At 54.5% G+C, this 11,995-nt stretch overlaps 1 protein-coding gene across 2 annotated transcripts in view; it reads right to left on the reverse strand.

Moving 5' to 3' along the window:
- Nucleotides 1-709: 709 nt before the first annotated feature.
- GRHL3 (grainyhead like transcription factor 3) overlaps nt 710-11,995 on the reverse strand; it is a 34,950-nt gene continuing 23,664 nt past the window's right edge. Inside the window, exons 12-16 of one of the 2 annotated variants that reach the window (XM_080802290.1) lie at nt 10,652-10,686; nt 9,424-9,512; nt 8,182-8,267; nt 5,648-5,712; nt 710-1,637 (exon numbers count right to left, since the gene is read on the reverse strand). In XM_080802290.1, the coding sequence (XP_080658416.1) occupies nt 1,523-1,637; nt 5,648-5,712; nt 8,182-8,267; nt 9,424-9,512; nt 10,652-10,686 (390 nt within the window). In that variant the 3' untranslated portion in view covers nt 710-1,522. The remainder of the gene's footprint in view (nt 1,638-5,647; nt 5,713-8,181; nt 8,268-9,423; nt 9,513-10,651; nt 10,687-11,995) is intronic. The other variant, XM_080802291.1, reaches the window with a different exon arrangement.

Raw genomic sequence — 11,995 nt, forward strand, 5'->3', positions numbered from 1 at the left:
CAGGGGTTGCGGCTGCCCCTCCCCCACATCGAAGGGGACTCTGAGACCCACCAATCAGCTCCAGGACTCTAACGATGATAGTTACAAAGACCCATGTAGATCCACATCCCGCATTCATAGCCAAAGAAACTGAGACCTATAGGCGGTGGTGTGCTAGGAAGCTGGTGAAGGAAGGAAGGAAGAAAGAAAAAAGGGAGGGAAGGAGGGATGGAGGGAGGAAAGTATGAAGGAAGGAAGGAGGGAAGGAGGGAAGGAGGGAGGGAGGGAGGATGGAACGGAGGAAGCTAGGAAGAGAGGGGAGCACCCATTTCTGTAAGCCGCTGAGTCAGCTGCAGGGACAATGACTTGGCCCGGAGTGTGGGGGCAGAAGTGACACAAGAATTCAGGTCACATGGCTCCCAACCTTGGGCTCTGCCTACTGGCCCCAGCTGTGCAGTCCTTGGCAAAGCCATCCTGGACCTTCCCGGGACTTCTCCATTTCTAGTCAATGGTCCTAAGGCCATAACATTCAGCCTGTGGGACCGTGCGAGACAGAGATCCTGACATCAGGATCCCGCTGGCTTCCAGGGAGCACCTCTGCTTCTCCAGTGTCCAGCCTGCACCACTGGCCTTGGAGTCCAGGGTAAACTACCCACACGATGGGAAGAGGTGGGTCTAATCAGCTTCCACCCTCTCCTCCTGGGAAGACTTTCACGGAAGGAACAAGTGTAGTATTTGAAGTAACACATACATAGAATTTTATTACTAAATACCATGTGAGTATACAAAATGCATAATTGAATAACAGCTAAAAAAAAAATAGTCCAAGAATGTGTAATACACATTTTTTGAAATGATAAAAATGTATCCATGAAAAATATAAAATGTTGCCTGTATATACAATATATACTTCTATATATATAACATAAATGAAAATCGTAAGTAAGAAATGTGTACATGAGCAAACAGGTACGGAAGCTGTTTTTCTTAGAGCAGCTCTTTGTTCCAATCAATCAGCTCGATTATTTACATCTTCTACCAAGGCATTCCATGAGAAAGAGAGTGTTTCCACTCTGATAACATTTAAAAATTGTTTGCGCTGAAAATCGAGAGTTTTCCAGTTAACTGACCAAAGGTCTGAATTGATAGAAGAGTCAAGAATGAAAGCTGGATAAGAGTCAAGGAAGCTCTGGGAAAGAGGGTCTGCTTCCACCATCTGAACAGCCAACCAGGAGATGGACTGAAAGGACGAGCTCTTCTGAGGAGGAGGCAGGCTGTGGGGATGTTAGCCAAGATGGCGCTGACTCTGGCTGGGCGGGCGCTGGCAGGAAATCCAGCGTAGATTCAAGCATGAGTTAGGGTTCAGGTCAGGACACTTCCCAGGTCCCTTCCTGACTTGGCATCCGTGGGTTTGCAATGTAAGGGCATTCAAGTAACAGCACTGAGGCACGAAGACAGGTTGTGTGCAGTGTGGGGCCACTTCCCAGACGGCTCCTTGCCTGGGGCCCACCCCAGGGGTTCCGAGGGGGTGGAGGCTTGGGCCTCACAGCTCCTTAAGGATGATCTGAATCTTGCCATCAAGCTCCCCCATGTCCAGCAGAAAGGCGACGTGGTTGCTATAGTGCTGAATGATGTTGTTGTCCATGTTGACCAAGATTCTGGAAGAGAAGAGGAGATGCGTCTAGAATGTAGCAGGCCCCTTGTTTTCAGGGCCTCTGGGTGCTAAGGATGACAGTACTGGTTCCTACCTATTGGGTGCCCCCAACATTTCAGGCACATCATGAATGGTCTCCTGACCATCGTGACAACAAAAGTGGAGGGCACGATCCCCAAGCGGCCGGGCCACACCTCCAATTACGGCCCCTACGGCACCAGACTAGGGAAGACGCAGTGCTCCTTCATCCCCGGGACAGACAGGACTCGGACACGGAGTAAGAGTTCAGTCGCAAGGGGATTGGTGGGGGGACCAGCGTGGTTTGGCTTCGCTAAGAGGCTGTGATGTGTCTCTCAGGTGGGCCTGCCTGAGCCAGCGGCAGGTACCACACGAGGCCCCTCTCGGTTCCACCCCCACAAAGCTGAAACCTCACTGGCAGAGCAAGAGACTCAAAGGGCTCAGCCCTCTCTCCCCACACTCTCTAGGTAGGGACTTGGGCCAACCCAAGAGGGAAAGGGCCTCCACACTTGGCCCTCCGCAGGGCGTCAAAGCCACCGTGTATGCCGAAGGGCACCTCGCTGGCAGCCGCCTCCCTGACGAAGGGTCTCTCAGGCCCAACCCCATCAGCGTCCCCTTTGTTATGAAGGTGGGTGTCTTCATCCATCCCCCCACCCCCACTAGCATTGACTGAGGCCTCTCCACCGGTAGGGCCCTGCTCCAAAAAAAAACAAGGGCCACTCAGAGATCCTAGACCCTGCCCTCCGGGACTTTAGTGCCTAGTAGGACCTGAGAAAAGGAATCCTTAGAACCTTATTACTCTGAGTGATAGATGGGGAAGCTGAGATTCAGAGAAGAAGTCATTTGCCTGAGGTCACACCATTAACAGACAGCAGAGCTGGGACTTGCGTCCAGACTTTTGTCTCTTTCCACTGTACCATTTTTTAGAAAGAAAAACAAAAAACCCTATACATAGAAGTTAGGAAGCGACATATATGAGAAAGGCAAAATCCAGGCCTGGGGAAGAGCTCAGATGAGAGTTCAGAGTTCAGTTTCAAGTGGGGCAGGAGTCGGGGGCTACGGGTCTCAGACTACTGCTCCTGACGGGTAGCCGTCTGTTTTCCAGGGGACCCCCCCAACCCCACCCCCACAGGAGGCGGTAGCCCTGTCCCTGCCATTCCCCAGGTCCGGAGGAAGGAGACCTTGCTGAAGCAGTGAGCCTAAACCTCTGGCCTACATCCCGGCCTCTGAGCCGCTGCAGCCAGACATGGCTACTTTCTGGAAGCAGGGTTGGTCTCAGGCTCCCAGGCCGGGGTGCTGACTGCCGGGGTCTAATTACAGGTTCCTTCTTTCTCAGATCCCATCAGCCATTCCTTCATCTCACAGAGGGATCTCTGTCTGGGGGCTGCAGGCTGGGCCAGAGGGGTGTGTGCTGGGTCAGCGGGCCAGGTTTGTGTGGGTTTCTGACAGTGATATTTCCGGGGTGCTTCTGGGTGCTGGGCACCGAGTGCCTTGCCTGCATGAACTTGAAGGCGCCTCCACCCACGCCCCAGCAGAGATCCCAGCAGGCCCAGAGGGCACACCTCCACACAAGGCACCCCAGACAAGACCCCAGACCCTTCCCCCTCGAGGGCACTGACAACTGAGCCCTAGCAGCTGGGCTTGCTGGGAACCGCTGCCCCAGAACAGAGGCCTCTTGTCCCCTGCCAACTTCTAGCTGTCTTCTGTCCTGGTTTGCCGGAAACCCTTGGCCGGCTACCAGCCAAACAATGTATTTGTTCATCTTTCAAGCATTCAGTGGTGCTTGTAAAGCTGATTGTATCTACTTTTGTCCACAGGACTTTCAGGAGGGTTCTGTGAAAATAAACGAGGCCGCTGATTGGAATAGAGTCTGATGCCGAGGGAGGTGGTAGATGACCTTGGCCTCTCCTTTCCCAAAAGGTTTTTTTTGTGGACTCTTCTCATTTAAGCATCTCAGATGACCCTAGGCCTGAGGTCTTCATGGCTGAGGGTGTGTATGGGGTGTAGGGTGCCTCTGAAGGGTGGCTGAGTGACGCCCTGGGTCATGGGGCCAAGCAAATGAGAGACCTGGCCACGGCCTTTATTTGCACATTGCTTAGCGGTTAGAGGAAAAAGCAGGAGGCAAGATAAAATAGTGGGTGACTGCACAGGCTTTAGACAGGTTGCTAGTTACTCACTGGGATCCTGGGACTCCCTGAACGTCAGTTTCCTCATCTCTAGATATACAGAACTTCATACCAAACTCAAAAGGTCAATGAGATGATGTTGGGGAGTTATTCAGCCCAGCGCCTAGCACGCAGAAGATGCTCCACATATGGGAGCTATTAAAATTTGGATTTAAATAGCTGGCTGGGGCTTAAGGGAAAGATTCTGCCAGTGGGGCCCAGGCATCCTTGTAGGATTTCCCTGCCCCCAAATGACACACACACACACACACACACACACACACACACACACACATATTTCCTAGCCCCTCGGCCCAGACTGCGGTGGGACACGAGGGAGGCCAGCTACAGGTGGGGCTGCAGCCAGGGGCGAGGGCACTGGCATCGAAGGGGAAGTGGGGCTGGGCTTGTCCGGGCAAAGCAGAGCCTGCCCTCTGCGAGGAGGATTCCGCTCCAGAGAGCGTGTGAGCCCCAGTTTGAAACCGAAACTTGGAAGGAAAAAACACACAAAACCCTAGATACTCATACAACCAAAACCAAACGGGTCCTTTCCCAGGGGCTGCAGGACAGCCCCCCTCCCCGCTGCCCTTCTGTGGGAGGCTGGGTGGGAACCAATGAGGAGGGAGGGTGGGAGGCCAGCCCCTGGGCCTGCCTGGATGGCGCCGCCGCCTGGGTACAAAGCCTGCCTGCCTTTACAAAGCCTTCTGAGAAGGAAAGGCCACAGACGGTAGCCACGGGGCGGTGCCCAAGCACTTTCCTGGGGCCACAGTAAGTGTAGCCCGAGTTACACTGTAGTGAGCAGGAGGACAAGGTCTCAGCTGTAGGCAGGGGGCTGGGAGTGCGTCCTCTGGGCAGGGAATGGTACAAACAATTCCTTACAGCCTGGAGGCCCCACGCTGGACTGGTGCAGGGACTCAGTTAGCAAGGGCTATGAGGGTCCAGCTCACTGGCTCTGACTAGGGGACAAAAATCTGGGCGGGGGGAGCAGCCACCACGTGACCTTCCGTCTACCCCTCCCCTGCCAAGGGCTCTCCTGGACAGGTAGCCAAGGGTGCTGTGGTGGTGTTTAGCACTAATCCCCAGCGACCCACAGTAGTTGCCACATTGCCCCGCCCTCTGGAAGGTAAAGATTTGCTCCCTCCTGCCTCATCCAGACCTGAAGGTGGAGGCCTGTGGAGCATCCTGGGGGCGGGGGGGGGGGGGGGAGGAGGGGCTCCCTCAAAACCACACCCAGTCACCGCTCCCTTTCCAGACTCATCCCCAGCCACTCCCTTCTTGGGCCCCTGATTCAACGAGCAGCGGCCGGCGTGACTGGGCCCTTCGGCCTCCTTGCCTTTCCTCTGCTGTTCCTGCTCCCGAATATTGCTTAGCACCTCTGAGCCTCAGTTTCCCTATCTGCAAAGTGTGAGTCATGGTGTCTACCTCGTAGCGTGGCTGTGAGAGTTAAGTGGGATATGTGTATTCTCTCATCTGCCACATGGTAGGCGGACGAGGGAAAGGCAGTCACTATCGCCAGCATTATGATCAAATGACTTGGCTATCCCATGGCCTCGGGACTCGGGTCTGGCTCTTCTGATCTCTGGGCCTGCACTGGCCTCCACCTGTGGTCTCTACAAAGACCCTTCCCTCTGTCTGCCTCTTCTCTCCCTCCCGGTGCTGGTCAGTGTCTAGTCTCTACAAGTGGCCTTGCCTGACTGGGGGCTTTCGGCCCAACCCCACAGCCCTTGAACTCTCCACAAAGCCAACGCATCGGGAGCTCCCTGAGCCAACATTTCAGAGGGAAAGGGGCCGTGAGGGGGTCACGGGAGGGAGATCTATTCTGAGCACTTACCCCCGCTTACATTTCTTGTAGACTTTGTAAATGTTCTCTTCAGGGAAGCCATACTTCTCAGAGATCTGGAAGAGAGCGGTAGGGGATTTGTTATCTGCTGCCCAAACTGGATCCATTCCAGCCTTTTATACTCTGACTTCTATTTCCTGGTTATAAAAGTAATATACATCCCTACCATGGAAAAATGCAAAGAAGAAGGTTACAATTGTCCATAATCCTGTTCCTCAGAGACGAACATGTGGGTGCACTCTTTCCCATCTTTTGGCCACAGTGTAGATTTTTTCTCTTCCACATGGATAGCTTTATAGAACTTTTTTTGCTTCACGTCGTATGTTATAAGCCTTCCCGCATCACAGCAAACCCTTGACAGACTACATGTTTCGTGACTGTACTATATCCCAAAGAGCGTCTCTCAGGTCCCCCAGCCCCTGCCCAAAGCCAGTGCCCAGAACCCCCCACTCAGCAGCTACCAATCCTGGGCGAGCTAGTGGCGGAGACGGTCATGCGCCTAGCTCGTAGGGCTGCTAAAGAAAGGGACCAAACTGGCTCATTTTGAAACACTCGGGGCAGTTCCCGGAGTGAGGAAGACCTCCCTAAGTGGTCACTGTTGTTTTCGAAGGGGAGCCCTGGGAAGGCTCCTGTCCCGTCGTGAGGGGGATCACCCAGGTAGTGTCCCCCTTGAGGCAGGCATGACGAACCCCACCGGATTGGTGAGGATGCCGGGCTCCACGAGGATAAATCACGTACCCTAGGCCCAGCCAGGTCCCAGGTTTCCTGCCCCATCACATCCCAGGACATTAGTGCTCGTCCTGCAGACGGGGAGCCTGAGGCTCAGAGGCCTGTGAGTGGCCTGCCTGAGCTCATGCTGCCAGAGCCAGCCCACTTCTCCCCAGACAGCCGGAAGTTACCTCTGGGGCTGACAGACTTGGTCTGGTCCCAGGTCTACCACCTGGAGCGCACACTCCGAGCGAGTTCCCTTACTTCGCTGAGCCCCAGCTTCCTCGTTTATAAAACGGGAGCGAGCACAGGAGGTCCACACGGTGTGGTTCTGCTCAGGAACTGAGAACAGGATGCGAAGAGCCCAGCCCAGGGTCTCACCCTGGTGAGAGGCTCAGTCAGAGCTTGCTATCTGCTGTTACTGCCTTGAAGCAGCAGCGAGCCCCAGACCAAGGGCTTCAGGCTGAGGTCCTCTCTGGGCCTTTTAGGAAGAGGATTAGATTCAGCTTCTCAGTCATTCTCTGTCCTGACAGAGATCCCTCTGAGCCAGAAAAATCCTTAGACTATTTACGTGGATGGCAATATGGCTGGAAGCTACCGGGAGAAAGATCTCAATTCAGTCTAAAGAAGAACTCAGGAACTTCCTAGCCATAAGCTGCACAAAGACAGCACAGGCTGCCCTATATGGTGGTGAGCTCTCCATCCCTGGGAGTATACAAGTCAAGAGTGGGTATCTACTTGGAAGAGATACTGGGAACAGATCTCAAATACGAGATGGAGATCCTTTTAGGTACAGTCCAACCCAAAGACTCTGAGTTAATGTTCAGGTAACATTAATGGACTTTCGTGAGGCCAGCTTCTGGGGCTGGTGCCAACCAAGCAGGGAGAACGATCTGTAAAGGGACCAGGAGGGTAACGCAGAGTGGAGAGAGCCTGGGCTGGACTGCAGCTCTGTCACTTCTAGCCACTTGGATAAGTCGCCTAACGGCTGGGAGGCTGTTTCCTCATGAAAATGAACAGATAATAACAGTACCCACTTTTGGGGGGTGTTAGGAGAATTTGGTGATCTAGCAAATGCTGCATGCCTGACAAAATGCCTGGCACATAGTGGGTCTTCAGGAAAAGGTAGCTGGTGTTACTATCGGTTCACTCTCCCTTCCCCAGCCCGCCATCTTGGAACCCTCTGGCTGTCCTGTGTGGTTCAGCCTCCGAGCCCAGCTGGCCCTGGTGGAGGCTCATGTTTGCTCAGTTCTTCGCTGAGCCACAAAGCTGCTGTGGGTCTCATTCAAAGCTGTTTCACCCGCTCTCTGGTAGTTTGGGGGAGGGCTGGGGAAGGTCTCCTTGCCGAGACACCACCCTTCACTGCCACCTCCCACCCCCCAGCGCCCCCCCCAGCCAACCACAAGCTGCAGGAATGAGGCCCCCTGGAAGAGAAAGACGAGTGTCTCTGGGGCCTGGCCTTTCTGGGTTTCATTCCCATTAAAACAGAAACAGGTTTGCAAAGCCAACAAAAAGCTCTGGCCTGTCAGACAGCAGCCATCAGATTAAGGAGGATTTATGGTGTGTGTGACTCCCAGGGTGGAGCCAGGGTTCTGGCTGGGAGATAACATCACAGAGGCACGCCCCCACCAGCAAGGCCTGGAGGCCCCCCCTAAATGGGGTGGGACAGGTGGACCATCAGAAAGCCAGGCTTCCAGCATATTCCTCCTCAGAGCCTTCCTGTGCAAAATCAGAACTGTGGCGTGAGGGGTGGGGGACAGGAACACAGAGTGGGGGTCCCGCCAGAGCTGGGGGCAGGGGGTCCCAGAGCCTCTTACCGCATTCCTCAGCCCTTTCAGATCTGGGGTCTTCAACATGAGAGCGTCAAACACTTCCTCAGTCTCCCTCCGCACATACAACAGAACTGAGAGGCAAAGAGGTGGGTTTTAGTGGTAAGGAGAGGACAAACGAGCCTGGGAATACACCTCAGGGGATGGGAGAATCTTCAAAAATATTACTTTTTTAAGTTTTTTAAAAAATTTATTAGAGAGAGAGAGCACAGAGGGGGAGGGAGAAGCAGACTCCCCACTGAGCAGACAGCTCGATGTGGGACTCGATCCCAGGACCCTGAGATCGTGACCTGAGCAGAAGGCGGACGCTTAACAGACTGAGCCACCCAGGCACCCCCCCCAAAATATTATTTTTACCATAAGGCTGATGTCTGCAGAAAGGGCAAATTCCTGCTGAGGGTCTGTACCCTGATGGGAAATACCACCCAGCTCTGCAGGTCCCACTCTCAGACTGGGCTGATTTGGGCAGGCTCGAATCCCTCTCTGCTCTACCGCCTGCCAGCTAGGTGACCTTGAAGACATTTTCCTACCACTGAACCTCACTTTATCCAAATGGGAAATGGAGGTGGCTCTGCCCTCTATTTCACAGAGTTGTTGGGAAATTAATGCCATGACATTTTAAATACCAAGTGCAAAAAAACCCCCCAAAAGCAAAAAAACCCCAAAAAAACAAAAAACAAAAAAATAAGTGTAGTACAAGGCTCAATTCAAGGTTGCCAGAAGCTTTTGATCTTAGCTGCTGGTTGGTTTCTTCTTGATAATCAGCTACAGCCCCCCCAGAGGTTTGGGCATGTCCCCCTCTCCCAGGGAGTCACAGATTTAGGCTGTTGAAGCCAGAAAGCCAGGTATGGAAACCCAACTCTTCTCCACCCCCCCACCCCCGGCCCCAGCAGAGAAGGCGGGCACTTGCCCAACATAATGAGCCTGTTGCCTTTGCCAGCTGCCGCAGGATGCCCATGTCCACCAAAGCCAGAGAAGGCAGAAGCCCTCCAGCTCCATGGACCTCTCTCTAAGCTCCGTGGGCTTCCCCTGACCCCCACGCCACCCTCAAGCCTTGGCCCAACTCCAGCTCTGAGGAGTAAGGCAGCCCCTTGCGCCTTCTCTGCTGGGATGGATGCTGCCCTAGCTGCCTGGGCCCCGGCAAGTGTTTGAGGCTTTGGGGCCTGTTTCATGGGGAGCTGGGGACTCTGTGGTGGGCTCTGACAATGGATGGGCCGGGAGTGAAGGTACCTCTCTGAAGATCATCTTCCTTGGCCTTTTTGGAGGGCAGAGGCTCAAAGTCCTCAGCAAAGGGTGAGCAGGTACGTTTCAGAGGCAGCCTGGGGGGAAGAGGGGACAGAGGGGAAAGGGAGTGGCTCGTGAGAAACCCAGGGGGATCCCAGAGTCCAAAGGGACCCCAGAGGTGCAGAAGATCCCATGAGGGCAGACCCAAAGTAGTGGGATGGCGGTGAAAGCACAGGTTCTAGAATTGGGACAGCCTGGGTTCAAATCCCACTCACTAGCTGGGTGACTCGGGGGAGACCCTTAGTCCCTCAGGGTCCCCATCTATCCACTGGGGTGACGAAACAATGACAACAAGACTTCATAAAGTCATGAGGCTGCAGGAGATCACGCGGACAGCTTCCAGAGCCACGTGTGGGGTGCAGCGGGGCCTTGGGGAATGACGACTGTTTCACCGTCATAGGATGGTTTTTTTAAAGAATCCACTTGGACGGGCAGTAGGGAGAGGGGGAAGGGCTACGGGATTTGGAGCAAGGCACACTGAGGTGCCAGCCTGCCAGTGCTGTGTGAGCTTGGCCAAGTCACTTCACTTCTCTGAGCCTTGGCTTCCTCATCCGACAAGGAGAGCAAAAACCCCTGCTTGCCTGCCCCGTGGGGCTGTGGTGAGGGGACAGGTGACCTAATTTGGTATGGAAGCCCCTCCTGAAAGGTACCCCTTGTTTATGGGGGCAGGACACTGAGACCAACAACAAACGAGCTTTCCCTCTCACCCACCACCTTCTCATCCCTGCCTTGGGCCCACGAGGCCATGCTCTCCCTCGGACAGACCTCTAGGCTGACAGAGAGAAGGACGTTAGGAGGGGACAAGTCACCAGGCCCCTCCCTCGCCTCCTGGAGTCTTGGTGGGGTGTGGACCCCCCCCCCGGTCAGTCCTGTGGCACAGCATCCCCTCCTTGCTCCCCAAATCTGCACTACCATCTCGGAGGCTTCTTCTTTCGCTTTTTACAAGCATGTGTCTCGCCAGAGATTCGCCAACTTTTCACATAAAACAAACCCATAAAAACGTGGGCAGTTTCAGTGAGAAAGGAGCGTGAATCTAGCTTGGGGGCTGGGGGAAGAGTCTCCCGGCTGCTTCCTCGGTGCCCCGGCCCTGGCTTGGGGGGTACAGCGCAAGCAATGGAGGGCCAGGTGGGGGCGGGGAGGGGGTGAGGAGGCCCCTCGCTGTCTCTCTCCATACCTGTTGGAGCTGCTCTGACCCGCCGAGGGCACTGCCTGCAATGAAGACGAAAGACATTTTCCATCACACGCAGGAAGATGAGAGGGGCCCTCCACTGCTGGAGGCTTTCTGGGAGGAGGGGGCCCAATCTTTGATGGGGGGGAGGTGGGGGTAGGGGAGATGCAGTTGGAATGCATTTCCAGCTCATTCTGCTCAGACTAAGTCCTCTTAAGTGAGCTGCGATCATGAGACGAAAGGCAGCATCCACCCCAGGGAGAACCAGTCGGGGACTCGGTGGACACAGGAGGTACTGAAGAAATATGGCTGACCCCATGCACCCCACCTGAGCCCCAGCTCGCCCAGAAGGGCCAGGACTACACACCACTCTGCACCTGGGAACAGGGCTCCTCTCTTCCCCACAGAGCAGCCGCCAACCTGGCCACAGGGCCCTTAATCCCAAGAGAGCAGCCATCTCCTGACTTGGGGCCTCTGGCTAGGGAGAGGCCCTGGGGTCATGCAGCCATCAGACTATGGGGCCACAGAACCGCTTCTGGGGCGGGGTGGGGGGCAGTGATGGGAGGATGGCGGACACAGGAAGGGTTTTAAGTATGTGCCACTGGCCACATCAGTACTGGCTGCCCTTTCGGTTCCATAACCTCTTATAGTTTGAAGTCAGTGCACCGAACGCATCTTGGACAGCAAGAGCTATTTCTGCAAATGTTCTCACCTACATGGCAGTGGGGGAGGGATCCTTGATGGAAGGAGAATCAAATTGTTTAATATGGAAGCAAACTACTAGCCAGGCTCACCCATCCTGATTCCCCCACTGACATGCTGTGTGGCCTTCTCTGGAAAATGGAGGGGACAACAGTGTCTACCTCAGGCTCCCCGGCCTGAGAGGTGCTGTAGCTAGAGTTTGCGGGCTCGACTTCTGAAGCCAAGGTGCCTGGGTCCAAACCCTGACTCTGCCCGTATTGTGGGGTTTGGTCTCTGGGCCTCAACATCCACCCCACGAATCCAGGGAGAAGGACAGCATCCAGCCGATAGGGAGGCAGGGAGGGGGCGAGAAGGTGGTGCGTGGGGGGACTTGAGAGCAGTGCCTAGCGTATAGTGAGCACTCACAAGCGTTGCCATGACCACCGTGGTCCACCCAATGGGGGTCAGCCACCATCTAATTTGGGGCTCAGAAACTAGAAACCTCCATGAGTGCTCCAAGCACGAACATTTCGACAGTTATGAAGCCCATTTCTTCAATTGACCTTCTCTTCAGTAGAAAAGGTCACTAACGTTGTACGAACAAGTGTCCATTCTTTAATCCCATGGGATTCAGTAAAAGTATCTTCATTTTGAGGTAAAAAAAATATC

Source organism: Martes martes, assembly GCF_963455335.1.
Source record: "Martes martes genome assembly, chromosome: 4".
NCBI lineage: Eukaryota > Metazoa > Chordata > Mammalia > Carnivora > Mustelidae > Martes > Martes martes.